Source organism: Sceloporus occidentalis, unplaced genomic scaffold (genome assembly GCF_023333645.1).
Source record: "Sceloporus occidentalis isolate IW3139 unplaced genomic scaffold, rSceOcc1.0.p SCAF_53, whole genome shotgun sequence".
Lineage (NCBI taxonomy): Eukaryota > Metazoa > Chordata > Lepidosauria > Squamata > Phrynosomatidae > Sceloporus > Sceloporus occidentalis.
Window position 1 is genome coordinate 1,342,512 of NW_028317033.1, and position 23,024 is coordinate 1,365,535.

General features: G+C 40.4%; 1 protein-coding gene across 1 annotated transcript in view; it reads right to left on the minus strand.

The window, feature by feature from the left end:
• Positions 1–16,898: 16,898 nt before the first annotated feature.
• The window catches only part of LOC149288165 (kyphoscoliosis peptidase-like), a 36,615-nt gene continuing 30,489 nt past the window's right edge, over positions 16,899–23,024 (minus strand). Inside the window, exon 17 of the mRNA XM_089491949.1 lies at positions 16,899–17,806. Coding sequence (XP_089348075.1) covers positions 16,899–17,806 — 908 coding nt within the window. The remainder of the gene's footprint in view (positions 17,807–23,024) is intronic.

Below are 23,024 nucleotides of genomic sequence, written 5' to 3' on the forward strand. Positions count from 1 at the left end.
TTCCTGGCTGAAATCATGCCTCAAATGTCCCTAATGGAGAGGGTAGTTTCTCCCCCTGGTTGCACTTGCTGCGGTGTGGCAATGCCTGCTACCTCCGCCGGTGTAGCCAATTTACGCTAGGGCCTAGTGTCTGAGTTCTGGAAGTCCGCTCCCAAACGCCAAGGACTGACAGTCTTTGGATGCTTTGCCCTGGGGTGAAACAGGTGAGCGGGTCGTCAATTGCCCACTCATTCGCCTTTTCCAATGCTGCTGCTGCTGCTGGTGGTGGTGGTGCCAGCGTCTCTTCTCTGCCAGTTCGCTTCCTGGCTAGTGTCATGCCTTAAATGTCCCTAATGGAGAGGGTAGTTTCTCCCCCCTGGCTGCGTCTGTTTGCGGTGTGGCAACGCCTGCTACCTCCGCCGGAGTGGCCAGCTTACGCTATGGCCTAGTGTCTGAGCTCTGGAAGTCTGCTGCCAAACGTCTAAGACTGACAGTGTTTGGGTGCTTTGCCCTGGGGTGAAACAGGTGAGTGGGTCGCCAATTGCCCACTCATTCGCCTTTCCCATTTTTCACTGCTGCTGCTGGTGGTGGTGGTGCCAGCATCTCTTCCATGCCAGTTTGCTTCCTGGCTAGAGTCATGCCCAAAATGTCCCTAACGGTAAGGGCAGTTTCTCTCCCCTGGCTGCCTCTGTCTGCGGTGTGGCAACACCTGCTACCTCCGCCGGAGTGGCCAGCTTACGCTAGGGCCTAGTGTCTGAGCTCTGGAAGTCTGCTGCCAAACGTCTAAGACTGACAGTGTTTGGGTGCTTTGCCCTGGGGTGAAACAGGTGAGTGGGTCGCCAATTGCCCACTCATTCGCCTTTCCCATTTTTCACTGCTGCTGCTGGTGGTGGTGGTGCCAGCATCTCTTCCGTGCCAGTTTGCTTCCTGGCTAGAGTCATGCCCAAAATGTCCCTAACGGTAAGGGCAGTTTCTCCCCCCTGGCTGCCTCTGTCTGCGGTGTGGCAACGCCTGCTACCTCCGCCGGAGTGGCCAGCTTACGCTAGGGCCTAGTGTCTGAGCTCTGGAAGTCTGCTGCCAAACGTCTAAGACTGACAGTGTTTGGATGCTTTGCCCTGGGGTGAAACAGGTGAGTGGGTCGCCAATTGCCCACTCATTCGCCTTTCCCATTTTTCACTGCTGCTGCTGGTGGTGGTGGTGCCAGCATCTCTTCCGTGCCAGTTTGCTTCCTGGCTAGAGTCATGCCCAAAATGTCCCTAATGGTAAGGGCAGTTTCTCCCCCCTGGCTGCGTCTGTTTGCGGTGTGGCAACGCCTGCTACCTCCGCCGGAGTGGCCAGCTTACGCTAGGGCCTAGTGTCTGAGCTCTGGAAGTCTGCTGCCAATCGTCTAAGACTGACAGTGTTTGGGTGCTTTGCCCTGGGGTGAAACAGGTGAGTGGGTCGCCAATTGCCCACTCATTCGCCTTTCCCATTTTTCAATGCTGCTGCTGGTGGTGGTGGTTGTGGTGGTGCCAGCATCTCTTCTGTGCCAGTTCGCTTCCTGGCTAGAGTCATGCCCAAAATGTCCCTAATGGTAAGGGCAGTTTCTCCCCCCTGGCTGCGTCTGTTTGCGGTGTGGCAACGCCTGCTACCTCCGCCGGAGTGGCCAGCTTACGCTAGGGCCTTGTGTCTGAGCTCTGGAAGTCCGCTGCCAAACGTCTAGGACTGACAGTGTTTGGATGCTTTGCTCTGGGGTGAAACAGGTGAGTGGGTCGCCAATTGCCCACTCATTCGCCTTTTCCATTTCCTTTTCCATTTCCATTTCATTATTTTCCTTCTGATACACAACCAACCAACCAAACATAACACACACAATAACACAAATAACACAGTGACATAACACATAACACATATAACACACAGTGACAACACACATAACACACATAACACATACACGTACAATGCACAAATCACAAGGACCTTTCCTCTTGTTATTTGTCCTGGCCTTCACTTCTACACTCACTAGCATTAACGCTATAACTCACACTTCATACTATAACATGTTTCCATCCGCATACCTGCCAACAGACCCAACTTTTTCAGGGACAGTCCTGCTTTTTTCCAGTCCTGTCCCATCTAATTTAGCTATCTAGGTATGCAAATACACGTTGGTAGTTATAGCTCGGTAGGTAGCACTAGTATAAACATTAAATAAATATAATAAAGTACTAAATAATAAATCTAACTTTAAAATACATTTAAATAAACCCCTTAATTTTTTAAAACCCATTAAAATGAAAATTAAATTATTATTTAGACATAATACATCTTTAACCAAACCAGTGCACTGCTACTAATCTTAAACATAACCGTACATTAACCCTAAACTATTTTTTAGTTCTTGTCCAACATTTTTCCATCCGCATACCTGCCAACACACCTAAGATTTTGGTGGACAGTCCTGCTTTTTTCCAGTCCTGTCCAGTAAAAGTTGGGTTGTTGCAAAGTATGCCATTGTGAATAGGTAGCAAATGTTAGGCATGTATTACAAGTGGTCCAAAATCAATTTAAAAATGTAAAATAATCCCTTTTATTAAACATCTATGGATGTGTGACTGTGTATGATAAACGGAGGCCAAGTTCCTTGGAGCATTTGTCTCTAGGTCATTTTGTGTACAGTACACCTCAGTACGTGTGTGCAACTCTATTGGTCGTTTCGGCAGGGGGCTGGCCTGCCATCAACGAATGAAGTGCGTTCTGCAATTCACTTGTTGATGCCAGACCAGCCCCCTGCCGAAACGACCAATAGAGTTGCACACACGTTCCTTCAGGGCAGCTGCTGCTGCTCCGATGTGTTGTTAACCCCGTATTAACCCCTGCTAGGCAACCGGGAAGGAAAAGAAGATTAAACGAGCACGAAGAATGTCCGCGAATATTCGCCCGAAGAGAAGACAGGAACGGGCGAATATTCGCGGAATACGAAGGTTTTTTTCCCCACGAAGACGAGCACGAAGACGAACACGAAGAGCCCCCTGGTGCCCAAGTCTACAATTCAGTTGGATCTCGCTTTCTCAAGTGAAGGGGTCAGTCAAGTTAAGGGTAACTTCAGCTGAAGTTGCAGGGGTAAAACAACTTGTATTTTCATTAAAATGAGAGGACATGTGAGTGCCTGTTTAGACATTTAAATCCCTGTAACATAAAAATGCTCACTTTGAGTGCTCTCATATTAAATTGCTGAGCTTAGGGCCAAATATTATGGCACAGGTAGTAGGGGGAAGGCCAGGCTGTCGATGAGCGGTCTGATGTCTCGTGCTTTGGCAGGAATTTAGTAGTTCACACCAGGCATGTACTAGTACGTCCATCCTCATAAAGGGGTTAAGAATATAGTTAGTTGTGAAGCCTTACAATGTACATGTACCAGATGTGCACACGAGGTAAGCACTTAGTGTACCCTGGGCATTAAATTGTTGACGAGTCGTTGAATCCTGCCTAAGCCTTCTTTTTAGTCGGTTTAAAAAATATATAAGCTTATACTTTATTGGTATATTTCACAGCTGAAATAATATGAAGGTTTTCAATGAAACCTATATGTCTTTTGACAACCCAATCTGGTGATGAGTCACTTTGTGAAGCACACCAAGCCTTTTCATTATCCATTTCAGGAACTCATAAATCTGGATGTGGGAGTGCAGTGTAATATGTCAGTGATCTTTAGAACACCAGCCTGGCATTCCCTCTCAATCTCGTTCTTTGGGAAGAAAAATGTGTTTGTTTCATAACTTTTTTCTTTGTTTAAAGGTGGTCAATCACAACCGAAGTTGCTGATGACATGCCAGGTAAAAATGAATGATAGTGTTCTGTGTCTTGGCTAATTCAACGTCAATTTATTTTTATATAATATGTTCTGAAATACTTTTTTGCCTTTGATCTTTTTCAGGGCACTTGTCATCGACATAGCTGCATAACAGTCACCCCGACATATACTTAGCAATATAAAAGCAACGTAAAAGTCATAAAACAAATTTAGGTTTAACAGAAAAGCCTCAGTTTTAGTAAAACCTCTTTTTGGATAACCAATGGTTATTTATTTAGTTGCCTTTCAACACTGGCTGGAGACACCTGAAAATATGCAGTTCTATTTAATCAAGCTTTTTTGAGTATTTAACCCTTCGCATGTCACACAATTGAGCCATGCCAGTGAGTTTTCAGTGCTAGTAAAACTGATGCAGTTTTTTAACAGAAACATGCTATAAATTTTGCTTGTGTTTGTTTAGTTTAAATCAGTGCAAGCATATTTGGAGATATTTGGTTTAAAAGCAAATTACTTTTTTGCTATAAGGAAGCTGAAGCCTTTGGTCACAGAACTAGCATTAAATAATCTTGTCTCTCCCACATTTAAAGACTGCCCAAACTTATCAACAATAATCAGTAACTAACCAACAGGGGAGAGAACATCATTGGGAGAAATCTTAATGAACATCCATAGATAATGTTCTTAATCTATAAAGGCCATTATATAGGTTGATTTAGTGTAACTAAGGGACAAATTACAAAAATTCATCCTACTGGATACAACTGGGGAGAGGCAATGGGGCAATTTCCCCAGGGAAAACAGGAAGACTTCCAGAATAAAGAGTTAATTGACTTAATTCCTAAATCCTGGATTTACCTCTTAATTTCCCTGAATGCTGGGTTCAGCATAGTCATGCAATGTAGCATTGTATTATCCCGTGGTATTAGCACTGCAGCTCCCACACATTCGAACACAGGCTGAGGCGTCACAGGGTGAGTTTTATATATTTCTGTGTGTGTCTGGGTATGTTTGTGTATGTGTGTGTTTGGGTATGTTAGTGTGTGTCTAGGTACGTTAGAGTGGGTGTGTCTGGATATGTTAGTGTGTGAGGCTATGTTAGCATGTGTGTTTGAATATGGGTGAATATGTGTTCGTGTGATGTATGGGTATGTCAGTGTATGAGTATGTGTTATCATGTGTGTCTGGGTGTGTGTTAGGGTGGTGTTAGAGTAAGTGTCTGGTTGCATTAGTGTGACTATGCTTGCATCTGTGTTGGCTAGTGTGAGTGTCTGAGTGTGTGTAAGTGTCTGGGTGTATTATTATGTGTGTCTGTGTGTGTGTTAGTGTTTGGTGTGTGGGTTAGTGTCTGTATGTGTTAGTGTGAGTGTCTGGTGTGTATGTATTAGTGTGAGTCCCCTTCTCGAGGTCAATTTCGGGATCGGTCACTGTTAAAGGGCAAGCCTGCTCACCAAACATTATATTGCTTTTCAAGACACTAAATCCTTTGCAAATTACCAAACATGATATAAGGTTGTAAAAGTACAAGATTTATTCTTTTTGTGCTAATATAAAAAAGCTTCCTTACCGGTTTGAGCCTGTTCACTTTTTTTCATTGTTGTTAACTGGTGATGCTCAACATTATCATCATTCTGAATGTGAACTGAAACAAAAAAGGAGCATAAAAATTAACATGTTTGTTATGTGGTATTTATCACGCTTGTTGCATTTTACTGAAAAAAACAGACCCAAATTTCACCTTGACACAAAAATTGTTTTAGTATTGTGCATATTGGAGTCCATAATTTTACAAATACAGTAAGAGCCACTAAAGGCTTTTTGGTGTTACAGACAATGGCACATTTTGACCTAGGGCGGTAATTTCAGTGGGGTTTCCTGGTGTACCACTGCTGCCATAGACAGGTTGGGGAAATCAGAGATCTCCCTTGTAACCAGCCCATATACTCTATGGAGCACTGTGCCTAGCCAGTGCAGTACGATGAAGTTAAAATGCAGTGCGCCAGTCTATAACGGGTTATCCCACTGTTCAGCTTTGTGGATTCAGTCACTAAGGTGAGTTGTAAGGAGCAGCTGAGGTGCTGCACTTGAGTCAGGCCTAGGGTAGCACTCAGCCAAGATACAACATTAACTTCAGATACGCTATCCCCATCAGTCCATACCCTCCTTCCTGGGATCATATCTAACCCCAATAAAATCCTTCTCATCATTGCAGACGGTTTTTAGTACCAGTCTTTATTCAGTGTCCTGCATCTTCATGCCTTTGATTGCTTAAAAGTTTAGACCAGCTTATTATTTTTAATATTATTTTTATTATTATTATTATTATTATTATTCACTTCTAAGTCTAAGGTATCTTGGCCAAACGTGAAATCCTTTTAGCACATTGAGCCTGGCTGCAAACTGCTGAATTTCTTTGAGATGCCCCCTGTCCTACCATGAGAAATTGCAAACTAAAAACAGTCCAAGTGGCTCAGTTTCTTACTTTCCAACCTGTCCCTTCCCGTAGAGTCACAGTTCTCCTCTTTGTTTTCCTCCTCATCATTATGGAGACCTAAGAAAAAAAGGAAGCAACAAAGAAACATGTTAAAAGGTAGAATGCCCCACACTTTACCCAAAGCAAGGTAGCCATTCTCTGGCATTCCCCGTGATGAAGGTCTCAGTTCCAGAGAGAACCAATGTTTACATATTGTCAGGGTGTAATGAGAAAGCACTGAATTGCGAAACGCGTCAAGCATTTGTCTGTACTGCTACACAGTTAATTGGATTTGGATTGCACTTTGGTTCTACAAAGAGATGTTCCAGTGATAGTTGTCTCTATACTCTCTTTGTGGTAAGTTTGCAATTTCTGAGCACCTTATCAGCAACCTATTGTTGCGAGACTGAGCCGGCATTTGTAATAAGCAGCCCAGGAGCTGTCTGGGGGTTAAAATCAGCCCTGGCACTTTAAAGCCAGCACCGATAAATGAGATGTGTGCGAATGTGTGTATCTACAGGTAGCCGCACGCGGAAGGAAAGGATCAGCCGCACAAGTGGCAATAACGGTATGGTCACCGAACATTTGCCTAGTACACATGATGTCCAGCCTGGACGAGATTTAAAATTTTGAGGTTTCTACAGCAAGAACAAATTAACAGAATAGATGGGCCACATGCCATTAAATTGCATGTTTATTTATTAATGATTTGTAACTGTATACCGCAGTCCTTAAAAGACATACACATGTGCTCACTATCTATGCATGATCAATATGATAACAATTGTATCATTGAAATAATTGCTAAAAACATCAGTTTTGGGATTTAGTTAGTTTTTCCACTCCATCTAGTTTCTAGATGTTATTTCCACACCTAGAAACTAGATGGGTCACTGCATCAATCTTAATGTTTGGAATTATGGACAAATTCCCATCTGGTGTGTGTGCTGAATACTATTACGCTTCCTGTTGGGACTGTAGAATGTATTATTTAAATGTGAATATAATTTAATTAATAAAAAATTGCTCAGTTTCTCAAAATGGTTCCTTCAGCTTAATTTGTCCCGCTGAGATGCCATGATTTTTTAAAATTCTTCTAGTCTATCCTCATAGCCTTCGCTTTGAGCATCTTTCATCAAGGAGTAACCATACCTGGGAACTCTCAGGGTTTGACCCTGATTCTCGGGGTTTCTCGTGGTCTCAGGTGAAGGGCGAGATTTTTGTGATCATCAGTCTGGAACCTCCTATTCTACGCTTTGGTTGTAAAAAAAACTTAGAACTGGTGTTTTTGATATCTTTAGGTTATGGTTGATATTTCTGCTTGAATGCAGGTGACTCAAGTGTATCGTTAAATAATGATAATTCAAGGTTTCCATGAGGACCGGTAATAGAACCATATGGTTAGTACATTTGGCGAGCCACTACATAGAATTTTCACAATGGCTTATTGAAGGGTTAAATTCCAAGAGTCTCAGGGCCAGCTCATTAAGAAAGTCCCTATGTATGGTTATTATAACCACTTTGTATTTGTACCTGAAATATAAACCTAGGGCTTAGTACAATTGAGAAAAGCACTAATCTTAGATCCTTGAAGGACTCATGAATGTGACTGAAATTAATTGTGGGTTGAGAATGTGCTAAATTATTTAAACCAAGGTGAAGAGTAAACCATCTTTTTTGCCATTTGTGTTATCCTGACTACTGTAGACAGGAAAATAGGTTCTGGGAATGAGAATTGAGGTATCAATTTACACTTTCTTGTAACATAACTGTGTAAAGAAAAGATATAGATAATGTGTACAGAATATGGGTTTCTGTTATTCTGCATCCTATCTGTTAAATGTAATGAACACATAAACACCAAATAATTGGAGAATTTGCGTCTGGAAAAATGCTTACATTTATGAGAAAAATTATAGAAATAATTTTCTTTGAAAAGTGGCAAGTACATTTTTAATAAACAGTAAGGCTTGTGATATTTACTGTTAATAAGAACATATGGTCTACGATATTAAATCATTAAGTCTCCAATAAATTATTTTATTGAAGTCAGATTTTTTTTCATAGATTAATTTGTAATTTACGGGACCCGTAAAAGTTAATTATACTTATCAGGATCACGAAATACAATCACGGTCTGGCAATTTGTTTCACAGGTGTACTAATACAGCTAATAAAACTGTTGTAGAGACCGAAATAAGATAAACGACATGTTAATCCAGTTTGTAATTGGTTGAAAGTCTATGTTTGCCAATTGCAGAAGAAATCCTTGTCTGAAATAAGGCGTTAGGGTGTAAATGATCAACCACTGTGGAGCAGATGTAGCTAATTCAATACATGTTTACCCAGCATACATAAGTGACATTCTAAAAGGTAGTAAGTCACATGTTTTGTGTAGGATTGGGATTTTTGTTGGAATGCTGAATGCTGAAGACACGTCTCTAGCTGGGCAGCATACCTACCAAGTGTTCTGTTTTCAGAAGGACAGTCCAGATTTCCTGTCCTACTGAACCGCACCACTATCCTGCTTTTGCAGGGAGCAAAAAGAGCAAGCCAGTTGGTAAGATCTCCCATGACCAGCCACTGAGCTGTAGATCAACTCAATCTCAGGTCCCACACTGCTACCAGGAGACATATCAAAATGTGTAGAGACAATATATGATATCTTGAATGGTTGGGGGGTATGCTACTGGTTGGGGGGTATGCTACTCACATAATATAATACTGTCATTTAAAGTTATCATATTTATAAGTGTAGTTCAAACTATTGGGGGGAGCTGTGCCCTGTGTAGTGCTTGCTTCTGCCTCAAATTACAGTATTATACTATGTGAGTTTCCTATCTTTTTTATTTATCTGGCTTTTGGAGTAAAAACAAGGGAAAGCAATTTAATAATTTTCACTTTTTTAATAGTTAAATTTGAGGTTATGCATAATACGATTAGCATTACATTAGGCTAACAACCTTTTTCCTTATTTAACTTAAATTCTGATCTGGACAGAAATTAGCGAACAGACCCAGAGTAAGACGTGTTTTTGCACAAATGTGTAATGGAAAGGGTAAGGTATGTTTACTTCATTCGGCATGCTGGACAGTGGAAGGGTGTTGGGAAGGAAAGCAAATAGCATTGTTCCGAGGTGCAACTGGTGAGTCACCAAAAGTGAAAGCATGTAACTCCCAAACACTATAATCCTGTGTAAGAAATGACCTATGTACATCTAACTATTGCTTTCTTACACTCTTAAGACAATTATTCGCTCTAATTGAAAAGTAATGCACTTAATACAACTATAGCAGAAAGAGCTTTCTGAGTATATAGAATGGTTGACCATTTAATGAGCAGCACTTTTTTGGAGATAATGTTAAGATGATCTGGTGATGATCACAAACAACTAGTAGTACATTAGACTTATGTATGGTTTGTCCTAAGTATGTGATGTGATCTCTATTAGCTCTATTCATGTACAAAATCACCACGGTGTCATTGCATCAGAGATTTCTTCGAAAACGATTAAGTGTTGTAGATACGTGGACACGTGGCCATTGCACCTATATGAGCTTGCTGGACATTCCATTCCAAATTATTGGTCATTAATTAGGAGTTGCCCCTTCCACACACACTTTGCTGATATACAGTAGCATCCTCCACTCTTCTGGGAAGGCTTTCAACAACATTTTGGAGAGTTTCTGTGGGAATTGTTGCCCATTCACCCAGTAGCGCATTTGTGAGGTCAGAGACTGATGTTGGACGAAAAGGCCTGGCTCATAATCTATGGCTTTTGGACCCGAGTATCCCTACCTACACACGGCCAAGGCTCCACCTAAGTGCAACACTGTTTTTCTGGAGACTGATTGGGACCTTAGTGAGTGGGAACAAACAACAATGTTTTAAGTAAACTAGATAAAGATCTGTATCAAGTTACATCTATTGTATCTTTTTAACTGTGTTATCGGTGGTATGGGACATAAACAGACAGGTTTTACTTTATGTCTAGGCTAATGGCATCTAATTTTGGTATTCAATTTTGTTTCCTGCACCAGTCTATGGATATAAAAGAAAGCTACTGAGACCTAGAACAAAGAAAATGACTGGGATTTTATGTAACTGGGCATTCTATTTACAGTAAAGATAGAAAAGGGAGAGTTGCCCTTTATGTGAAAATGAGTTATTTATTTTGGCAAAATACCTTAATGCAGTCCATTAATTCATAATTCATTACTCACGGTTCTCTTGCTGACAGTATTCTACATTCTCTGCCACAATTTGTTTGTCATTTTGCTTGAGGCCTGGAGTTGACATCAACACATCGGTAAGAAGGTATTTGTGGAGTGAAATATAAAAAGGGTCTCAGAAAAATGATTTCTTATATACATATCGACAATACGCAAATAAGATGGATTAGTTAGACAAACACTTGCAAAGTGCAATCTTATGATTTACACAAATAAATCAGTATATATTTTACATAGTACCTTTGAACTGAACGTGAAGCGAAAGTCATGAAAATAAAGGTGAAAAGTTTTGAGAGTATATATATATATATACAGTGTCTCACAAAAGTCAGTTCACCCCTCACATTTTTGTAAATATTTTATTATATCTTTTCATGTGACAACACTGAAGAAATGACACTCTGCTACAATGTAAAGTAGTGAGTGAGTGTACAGCCTGTATAACAGTGTTAATTTGTCCCCTCAAAATAACTCAACACACCTTGACAACAAAAGTTAGTATACCCCTAAGTGGAAATGTCCAAATTAGGCCCAAAGTATCAATATTTTGCACAGCCACCATTATTTTCTAGCACTGTCTTAACCCTCTTGGGCATGGAGTTCATCAGAGCTTCACAGGTTGCCACATGAGTCCTCTTCCAGTCCTTCATGACAACATCACGGAGCTGGTGGATGTTAGAGACCTTGCACTCCCCCACCTTCCATTTGAGGATGCCCCACAGATGCTCAATAGGGTTTAGGTCTGGAGACATGATTGGCCAGTCCATCACCTTTACCTTCAGCTTCTTTAGCAAGACAGGGGTCGTCTTTGAGGTTTGTTTGGGGTCGTTAACATGTTGGAATACTGCCCTGCGGCAGTCTCCGAAGCGAGGGGATCATGCTCTGATTCAGTATGTCACAGTACATGTTGGCATTCATGGTTCCCTCAATGAACTGTAGCTCCCGAGAGCCGGCAGCACTCATGCAGGCCCAGACCATGACATTCCCACCACCATGCTTGACTGTCTTTGTACTGCTCACCTGGTTGCCACCACACACGCTTGACACCATCTGAACCAAATAAGTTTATCTTGGTCTCATCGGACCACAGGACATGATTCCAGTAATCCATGTCCTTAGTCTGCTTGTCTTCAGCAAACTGTTTGTGGGGTTTCTTGTGCATCATCTTTAGAAGAGGCTTCCTTCTGGGACGACAGCCATGCAGACCAATTTGATGCAGTGTGCGGCGTATGGTCTGAGCACTGACAGGCTGACCCCCCTACCCCTTCAACCTCTGCAGCGATGCTGGCAGCACTCATACGTCTATCTCCCATAGACATCCTCTGGATATGATGCTGACCGTGTGCACTCAACTTCTTTGGTCGACCATGGCGAGGCCTGTTCTGTGAAACCGCTGGATGGTCTTGCCCACTGTGCTGCAGCTCAGTTTCAGGGTCTTGGCAATCTTCTTATAGCCCAGGCCATCTTTATGTAGAGCAACAATTCTATTTTTTAGATCCCCAGAGAGTTCTTTGCCATGGGCTGCCATGTTGAACTTTCAGTGACCAGTATGAGAGTATGAGAGTGATAATACCAAATTTAACACACCTGCTCTCTTCACACCTGAGACCTTGTAACATTAACGAGTCACATGACACCGGGCAGGGGAAATGGCTAATTGGGCTCAATTTGGACATTTCCTCTTAGGGGTGTACTCACTTTTGTTGCCAAGGATTAGACATTAATGGCTGTGTGTTGAGTTATTTTGAGGGGACAGCAAATTTACACTGTTATACAGACTGTACACTCACTACTTTACATTGTAGCAGAAAGTAATTTCTTCAGTGTTGTCACATGAAAAGATATTAAAATATTTACAAAAGTGTGAGGGGTGTACTCAATTTTGTGAGATACTGTGTGTGTGTGTATATATATATATATGTCCTGATGAAAGTCTGTAATAAACGAGACTGAAACGTTGACTTGAAAACCGAAGTTGTTTGTGTGGTTATTTGGAAAGTCCCTGGAGTGCCGGTAACTATTTTTGGACTTTATATATATATATTATTGTATATAATGGCTATTTAAGAACCATGGATATTATTTTATGCTCTTGTTTTGATGAACTCCGGTATTGTAAATCACACTACGCACTTCTCTGTCACTAGTTACTGTTATTGTAAAAGCATAGGCAGTGCTGAGAAATTTATTGAGAAGGGTGTGAAAGATAAGAATAGTAAATATAGTAACATGGAGAATTCTGTGCCAAGAATGCAGAAGAATAACATTTAAATGTGTATTGTTCTGCCCTTGGATCAAAAATTAAATACAGTTAAGTCTGTTTCCTATTTTCTTTTTAGTCCCTCAGGTATTTGTTGTTTTTTTCATGACAGATATTACAATATTATAATTATCAGAAAATGTTTTGGCGTGATCTAGAATTCTGTACCTGGAACTGACCCAGACTGTATGGATATTATGATGGCTCTAAGACCTGATTCCTTCAAAATTCCCACCAGTCTCTCTAATCTTAAGATTTGGTAAGCCTTGTTTCTTAGTTAATATACATTTCTTAAGAAAGATGGACTGAATAAGTTTAAAATATTCAAAGTAAGTTGGGGGGGTCAAATTACAGAGTAGTTTCAAATGTACAGCTAAACATGGATTGTATCCTGAAGATACAATTTGGTCTGGAATGGTGCTATATTTTGCAGGTCAAAAGAAGCTTTAGATTCTTAGGGCCCCAAGCATATCATTTTGGGAAGTCTAAACACTTGTTTAAGAGATGGCATTAGCCATAAAAATGAGATGAAGCTACCGTATGTTTCGCTTGCTAGGGCATCTTTTACTATCCTTAGTTTCATGATAAGATCTGAAGAAGTCCTAAGCAGCTACTCATTCTGATTAAAGGGTATAACATCTAGGCAAAGAAGGGGTATTACATTCCTTAAAAGTAAAATTCTTTGGACTATGTCGGGACACCCTGCAGGTTCTACGCAATTTCCCTGGTTTATAGCAGGTTACAAAGCAGAGAAGAATGAGGAGTAATTGACTCGATACTCACACAGACAGTACACACACAGGTAAAATGGAAGCAACGGGAAGCAGAAGATCCCCAGCAATATTCTCTGCCACAAACTGAGCCGTTCATGTAATGCCATGGTGTATTCCAGTCCAAATGAAAGAAATGTTCTTAGTTTCCTGGTTACTTATTGTTTGTTTAACTACAAGAATTTGCGAGTTAAAGTTTATACACATAACACAGATATGACGTTTTGTCAAAATAAGGCCACGTAAAACATGAAAGGGGTGTGCTGTGGTGACCTTTGGTATTCACTTACTACACTCACATACACTTTGTCAGATTGATTTCAGGTCTGCATTTAGATCATTTTTCTCCTCATACCCAAAAATCTAAGAAAGCCTTTCTTACTTATAATGCTGGATTTATATGCCATGTACCTCAGGTTGCTAGGGGTGTAGTTTTATAATTTAGAACAGAACATGTTTTTTGCATTTTGTGCGTTAGAGAGAAAAGAGAAAGAAAACAAATAAAAGAAATTAAAAGAAAGGACAGCGATGGAGACCTCAAGACACAAACACCACTCAAGCCTCCATGTGGTAAAATGTAATTGAAAACCTCATTAATTTAGCTTTTTAGAAGAAATACTGAAAATACATGGCGAATGCCTTTTGGGAAACCTGACCCTGCTCATTAATTATACATTGTGCCCTATTTACCACATTCCCAAATTCACACAATGCTAGTGAGTCTTTGTACAGCCACTTTTTGATTTTACATTGGCAGGCTAGATGGTACAACCTTGTGTTTTTCATTACACTCTTCTTGTCCATATACCACTTTGCTCTACTGTATGTTGTGATACTTTGGGAGCTGCGGTTTGCGCTCATCGTCGGTGGATTTAAGGCAAACGGTCTTGAGGTTTAGTTCTCCCAGCAGTATAGGGTGGTAATGAAGGATAGCATACACTGTCAAATAACAAACTGTTTGCAAATCCTGGATGGCATATACTAAGTCCCCTAAAGCTACAAAATTATAGCTGCTACTTAGATCGCTAAACAAGTTCCTACTCTGTACCTGCCGTGTGCTCCTGTCCAACTCACACTTGCCCATTACCTTAGCTTGTTTATGACCTTGCTTAAGTTGGAGACCCTACTTGGACTGCTCATTATGGTTCAGAGGTAGCCTAGTTTATCCCTTTGTATTTTGACTGGTGGTCCATTAATTTGGTTCCTGACCTTGACTTGACCTAAAACTTACTGTTTTATTTGCTGGCACTTTGCCTGGGAGATCTCCTCAAACTCATGCCTGCTCTGTTGGTTAGCACTCATGGCTTTGTTCATATTCTCTTCTTATAGTCTTTTGTCGACAGTATTCAGACATGTTTATGCCTTTTAACTTCTAACTTGGCTTCTCAGTGCCCTTAATCTGAGAATTGCCATTTGAAAAAAGTGGCTTCCATGTGTGAGGGTTTCTCATCTGACACCCATATATGTACTCCAAAACACAGGAGCCCAAATAAGATGTAACAAGGACCTAGCAGTATACCAAATTAAGGCTCCAAACACACTTACATTTAATTCACAACAAAATATGTGGCCCTGTATTGCTTGTTGTGTCCCATAACATCTTTGGCTCTGACCAAGAAATTATGGAATTTTACTAATTTATGGTAATTTAAGGGAAAAGATTGCTTGCTGCAACCTTTCTGATCTACTTCTTAGTCCGTCCATTTTAACAGCAAAATCCACACCACTCCAATAACTGTAATAACAGCTGTTTTCACCATACATTCCTTAGTAACCATGAGTCAGACTAGACAACAGAGTCCTCTGCTGGTTTACAATAAAGGAACACTAAATCTAGTAGTTTAGTAATCTAGTAGTAAATTTAGACCCAAGCATTGTATTCATGGAAATGATTCTTAGGTTGGTTGGCATATCTAGTTTTACTGAAGGTAAGTCACCAGTCTTAAAGTGTTGACTGTCAACAGCCCACTAGCTGTCCTGCAGAATAACATTCTTTGTGAAAGTGTTTTATTTGCAGAAACCCTGTTTGGTCCAACTGTTTTCTGGATAATCATCAGCTAGGTCCATCTGCCAGAGAGGGAGAATAATATAAGTGAACACCCATTGTAATCTAGTGGTAAATAGTTATTAGACCCTGACTTTTAAGATATACAAACAAGATGCTGGGCCGGTTAGCTGTTTGTTTTTTACTGGTTATTATGACTATACTATCAAACGCCAATATAAGTTTATTTATTATAACAGGAACATAGGTTAGTGGTCAGATGCTTAGCTTCCTTTATTTACAAAATTACAAATAAATTGCTTAACTCGCTAAATTCCAGCATGCTTAAAACAATGCTATTTCAGTTGAGCTTCTCTGAATGGTTATTCAGAGCTGTCATATTGTCAAATACATTTCATTTGAAATAACTCACTGTGCTTGTGTGGCATTCATATTTAATTTTGTGTGGTTACATTACGGAACAAATAAGCACAAGGTTTTTACACAAAATAAGCCAGCGATACAATAGCAATCACCCTGAAGGTGCTTGGTAATAAATACAAAGTAATTAGTAGCAGATTAGTACCAACTTCAAGGGCCCACTTGAGCACCAAGAAACTTTGGAGTGTCACGCTCTTAAAAACTTTTAAAACATTTAAAATATTTTTAAGATAAGATTGAAACAAAATTAAAAACACAAATGAATAATTAAACAGACTCCATTGATAGAAAATACACAAATTATTTTGTTCAATCCAAAATTCAAAAACGTAAAATCTATGCATATGAGTATTATGTATTATTCCACTCATGGGATGTTGTTCAACAGAAATTTTTTTTTTTTACATATTGCTCATACAAAATGACAGACTATACAAAACAAAGTGGTATGAATGATACCTGTGGCCTTTTCAACCCTACTCTTGGTGTTGTGTCAATGATTGTGTAGTTAAATCTGTTGGGTAGTTAAATCTGTTGGGTGGGCCTGGCCCAGACATCTAGGGTACATTGGTCAATGAAAGTCCTATCTGTCCTTAAAAAAACCAATATATAATTTGTGTGGATACTCTCAACATGGAAAAGGGAAGACAAATGGTTGAACAGGAAGGAGCTAAAGGGGACAGCGGGGTCAGACTTCTGTGATGTAATACTTTACAGGACTCAATTCTACTTATTTTATTAAAGCATTCAATGCAGTTTTTAAATCATAGGGAGTATTGAAGGGAAAAATAAAATGGCATTTATTTTACTTCTCTCAACATAATGCAGATCTGGTTTATGAGGGACCCTAGGTGGAACAGCACTTTTAATCAAATGTTGTTACTAGAAAATCAGCATATAATCCATGAAACTGCCATATACAGTAAATTCTCGAAGCAATGCATTTCAAAAAGATTTTCACTGATTTAATTAATCTGTAATTCCGCATTGGACCTCATATCTCAAAATGTACGCTCTAGTGTTTGGCTGTTCTTTATTACTAACAGCGACATAGAGCTCCTTGCAGTCAGCAGTACTACATGTTCCTTCCCAGTAGCCTTGGTCATTTAAGGTTAAAGGAAAATAATCTCTGGTTTTCACAAACAGAGCGGTCACTCCAGGAACCTTGAGGTGAAAGAAAACATTGCTGTTCTTGGGTAGAATTCCTTTCAAGGGTTCAACCAGTTCATAATGTTCAGCCCATTTCTTGTAAGCCAGAGGGAACACCGGCCACTGAACAGCGGGGTTACGGCAAATAACAAGATAGCTACACTCGGTTGTATATGATTCACAGCCTTTCTCCTTTACATGCACATTAAAAACATAGGTTCCTGGTTGTGGAAGGTGAACCATAAATTGCACTCTGCCCCCACTTCGTGTCTGGAATACGTGGTTACGCTCCATTTCTGAGGTCATTTTTATATCATCAGAGTGTAAAGTACAAAAAAGGCTTAAATCATGTTCCACTGCAAAGGAAATAGTAAAGCACCCATCATGAGTGTTAATGACTGGATCTCGGTGTGAGGGATGAAGAAGCCCAGCCTGCTCTGAAAGCCAACTTGGACCAGCTGGGCTTTGGAGACACTTGGGAATCTTCATAGAGGCGTCAACATCTTTGCAATCTACTTTGTAAGTCAGAGCGTATAGATATGCACCCTCTGAGTCTGGTGATTTGGAATAAATGTCCAGTATATGTTGCCCAGTCTTCTGAGGATACACCTCCAGTGTTGCCCCAAATTCTGTAAACCGCATCAATCCTGGTTCCTCTGTGTCATTTAGACAGAAGATGAATAGCATGCGGCGGCTGCTCTCAATGGTGATAGAGACTTTTCCTTTCACTAAAAAAATATAGGCCAATTAGTTATTTTTAAGAACAGATTTCTAAAACTATCATGATAAGAAATGGTGATGGTTAAAAAAATTATTCTAGGATCAATGACTGAACAAACTTTGGCCCTCTGTCTACTAACTCCAAAACTACAGTGTAGAGTTTATTTCCAATAAAACTTTACTCTTGATTTAAACATTTATAAAGAGGCTAATATACAATAAATAACTAATATCTAAAGCTGTTTTTTTTTTTTTTACTTTACTGAGAGGGTTGCATGTAGATGGAAGATTTCCCCATTAGAAGTGGTAGAGCCTAATACAATAAAGGAATTTAAACATGCATGTGATAAGCATAAAGCAATTCTGAATCTAAGACAATATAAAAGACTTATTAAGATGCAATTCTTGTATCAGGATGGGCTGAATGGTTCTTATATGCCGTCAAATTCTTTGTTTCTGATTACCATTTTAGTAGCTTTCTTGAGTAATATGTATTTATTATATTGCGTCAATATCCTTCTGGAGTTGAGGTCTTCAGAAATGTATACAATAGATGACCAGTGATCTGTAAAGTGGCAGAACCATGTCTCTCTTGCTGCTATTATACAACCCAGCACCTTGGTTGCTTCTTGCTTAACTGAATTGCCTGCTTACCATTAAGAAATAATTACTCTGAAGTCCCTCTCTTCTATTGTTACTGACAGAATGCTATATTCCAACACTATACTCTGCCTTGGAATTATCACATCCTAACTGAATTTTTTTTTTTTTTATACAAACATACAAAAATTTAAAAAGAAGTACAGTAATACATATTACAATTAAGACAGCGACATTTACAGACAACACATTGTTTGGATTGCATTGTCCAGTGCGTTACCCAAAAAGTTAATCACTCTAAATTAGTGTGTTATTGACTCATATGAGGTTTGATTTAAGCTAATATTTCTATCAGCAGGGATGATATATTACCAATCCAGTTTGCCATCTAAAAGGATTTTTATCCAATATTCCCAGGGTTCATTACTTTTATTGTTCCAATTATCATGGGTCAGAATCAGTTTCTCCATACGACATTGGTATAATATTTGGGGTTTTATGCTTACCCACAAAATTGGCTCTGAGCAGTGGCGTCGCTACAGGGGGGCAAGGGTGGACAATTGCCCCCCCTAGGTTAATCCTTGCCCCCCCTGTTGCCCCCCTGCCGAATTTGGATCCCGTCTTTCTTTTTTTTTTTTCTTTTTTTTTTTAACGCGGAGGAGAGAGAGGGTGCGGCCCGAGTAAGATCGACAGACAAGGCAACCGATCTTACGCGGGCCGCACCTCGAGCCCTGCTACTTACCTGTGGGAGGGTCTTCTGTACTGCATAGAGGAAGCGGAACCTAGCAGAGTTCACGTGACATCACATGACTCTGCTCCAGTCCCGCTTCCTCTGTGCTTTACCAGAGAACGCAGAGGGAGGCCGCTCACTCTGCTGAAGTCTGTGAGCGGCGTCGAGGAGCTGCAGTGCAGGTAAGAGGTGGGGAGGGAGTTTGTAATGAGAATGTGTGATTGAGGGAATGAATCTGTGAATGAATGAGTATATGAATGAATGAGTGTGTGTGATAGCATGGATGTGTAAGTGCTGGAACCTAGGCATGATGGGACTGTGATTGCTGTTAGCAATCACACTCCTATCATGCCAAGTCAGCCAGTACATGCTGAAACCTAGCTAGCTGCCCCCCTTGTGTATTGATGCTGCCAGCAGTATGGGGTCTGCACATCACTTAAAGCCACCCTGTACCAGCATGTACTGGCTGACTTGGCATGATAGGAGTGTGATTGCTAACAGCAATCACAGTCCCATCATGCCTAGGTTCCAGCATTTACTGGTTGGATGTGTAAGTGCTGGAACCTAGGCATGATGGGACTGTGATTGCTGTTAGCAATCACACTCCTATCATGCCAAGTCAGCCAGTACATGCTAAATCCTAGCTAGCTGCCCCCCTTGTGTATTGATGCTGCCAGCAGTATGGGGTCTACACATCACTTACAGCCACCCTGTACCAGCATGTACTGACTGACCTGGCATGATAGGAGTGTTATTGCTAACAGCAATCACAGCAAGCACAGTCCCATCATGCCTAGGTACCAGCGTTTACTGGTTGCCTGGGTATGATAGGAGTGTGATTGCTGTGTGGGCAGTGTGGATGGCAGGGCTGGCTTTGGGGTGTGCAACCTGTGATCTATGCCTGTAATTTAGGGGGTTTTAAATATACCTTTTAATGACGTGTTTTTATGTGAATTCCAATTGATCTTTACCTGCAAAGCTGGGTTTTTGCGTTATTCTGTAGATCCATATCTATATATTTCCATACATTATTTATGTATACCTGCAAATACAGTGTTTGTATGTCTTATTCAGTTGATTAATACCTGCAATGCTGTTTCCATGTATTTATTTGATCTATACCTGCAATGCTACGTTTCATATGCTATTGTATACCTGCAAATACAGGATTTGTATGTCTGATTCTGTTTATTTGATATATACCTTCAGTGCTGAGATCACAAGTGAATTTCAGTTGATCTATCCATGCAAACCTTGGTTTGTGTGTTAATGTGTTGATCTATACCTGCTATCGGCAACTGGGGCTAATATTAATATATATGGGCAGCAGGGGCAAAAACACTAAGGGGGGTATAAACGACAATGCAGTGTGAAAAATCCATCCTGATGCAGACGTCTGTGACGTGGATTGTGTCCTGCTGTTTGTGTGTAGCAGAGCCTGTCCTCGGGTGTGTGTGTATAGGTTTTGGTGTGGCAGAGCCTGTCCTGGTGTGTGTTTGGGTGTTGGTGTGGCAGAGCCTGTCCTGGTGTGTGTGTTCAGTTGTCAGTGTGGCAGAGCCTGTCCTGCTGTGTGTGTGGGTGTCTGTGTGGCAGAGCCTGTCCTGGGGTGTGTGTTTGGGTGTCAGTGTGTCAGAGCCTGTCCGTGTGTGTGTGTTTGGATGTGGGTGTGGAAGAGCCTGTCCTGATGTGTGTGTGTTCAATTGTCAGTGTGGCAGAGCCTGTCCTGCTGTGTGTGTGGGTGTCTGTCCTGGGGTGTGTGTGTGTGTGTTTGGATGTGGCAAAGCCTGTCCTGATGTGTGTGGGTGTCTGTGTGGCAGAGCCTGTCCTGGTGTGTGTGTGTGTTTGGATGTGGGTGTGACAGAGCCTGTCCTGATGTGTGTGGGTGTCTGTGTGGCAGAGCCTGTCCTGGTGTGTGTGTGTATGTTTGGTTGTCGGTGTCGCAGAGCCTGTCCTGGTGTGTGTGTCTGTGTGTTGGTGTGACAGAGCCTGTGTTGGTGTGTGTGTCTGGGTGTCTGTGTGGCAGAGCCTGTCCTGGTGTGTGTGTGTATGTTTGGTTGTCGGTGTCGCAGAGCCTGTCCTGGTGTGTGTGTGTCTGAGTGTTGGTGTGACAGAGCCTGTGTTGGTGTGTGTGTCTGGGTGTTGGTGTGACAGAGCCTGTGTTGGTGTGTGTGTGTTTGGTCATCTGTTCCTGGCACTTAACTTACAGTAGGAATTATTTAATTTATATTTATCCAGAGAGAAAATGCCCTCCTGAAGTTGTAGTGACTTCAGGGGACAAAACGTTCAAAGCCCTGAAATCATTTAGTGGAAAAGTTATTTATTGTGTTATAATATTTATTTCAAGGATTAGTCGCACTCAATTGTGGCTTCAGGCTTCCCATGTTGAATGATCAAGTATTATTTTAGCCCAATAACAAAAGTATAATTCCATAGCACATTACTTTTGGAAATTATGAATGCCCCCCCAGTTTGACTGTGATATCTTGTGTGCCCCCTCTATATATTGTTTCTAGAGTCGCCACTGGCTCTGAGGATCTCCAATTTCTGTCCAGAACTATCTTAATTGCCGTCAGGGGATATAATAAGAATTGTAGATTTTGATTTGAGGATTTAGATAGATTTATATGCAATAAGGCTCTTTCTGGTGTTAAGGGCCCAATAGATTTATAAGTTTTTGGGAGACTTTCAACCAAATTCTCTTTATTGGGGGGAAAAAACCCCACCAAATATGGAGAGTGTCTTCTTTATGATTTCCACATCTCCAACAGTTCGCTATATTATTAGGGAACATCCTCGCCAATGTTGTGGGTACCAAATACCAACGATTCATCAATTTATATTGCAACTCGTTTAAATTTATACAATGTATGTTTTTATATGTTCCATTCCTCTGTTTTTATTGTAATTTCTAAGTCCTTCTTTTTTCAGTGCCGGGGGTATATATTCCTTTTTAAGTACCGTTATTAGATTTAAAGAGTTTGAAAGCAGTTTTCTCTGGGCTTCTCCTTCTACTAGGTAGCAAAACAGATTTTGAGCTTTAGAGCTTTGATTCCAGTAGATCGATTTTAGTAAGAAGCTCTTGACCCTTAAATAATTAAAGGATTCTTCTAATGGGAGCTTAAATTCCATTTGAAGTTGAGCAAAAGATTTAATAATAGTTCCATCGATCAGGTCTTTTATTGTATATATACCTCTATATTTCCAAGATTTTAAATTTAAGTTACCAATAATATTTTCTATAATAGGGAGTGGAAGGCCTATTATTATCTTATCTTCAAGGCCCACCTTTTTTTTTTTACCCAATTCCAATACTTAAGGAGATGTCTCAGGACCGGGCTATTTATTATTTCCATTAGTTCTGATGCTCTCTTAGTCGGAATCCAGAAAAGAGATTGTAAATCTTTATACAAATGAGTATTTGGAATGTCCCCTCTATACCATGCCTCTTGTGTTGCTTCTTTTCTCTGAGTTATACAGGCATGTAGAAATAAAGCTGCTTGTGAATATGCCTGAATAAGAGGCACACTTAATCCCCCGTGCGATTTATTTTTTGAGATAAACTGTGCTTTTAATCTGGGTTTTCTGGCTCCCCAAATAAATCTATTTATGGAACATTGAATTAAATCCAACCAACTATATGGTATATACTCAGTGGGATCATCCTAAATATATATGAATTTAGGTAAGGCATATGCCTTCACTATATTTATCCTTCCCCACCATGAGATGAATAGGCCTTGCCATTTTTTAAAAGATTTATTCATTTCCTTTATAAGTGGAAGGAGATTAATCTCCATCCAAGAATTTGGAGTAGTTGTTATCTTTACCCCTAGATAGACGAGTGGTTTGTTAGTCCAGCCAAATCCTATTTTCTCAATTTCTTTTTTTTGTACTTC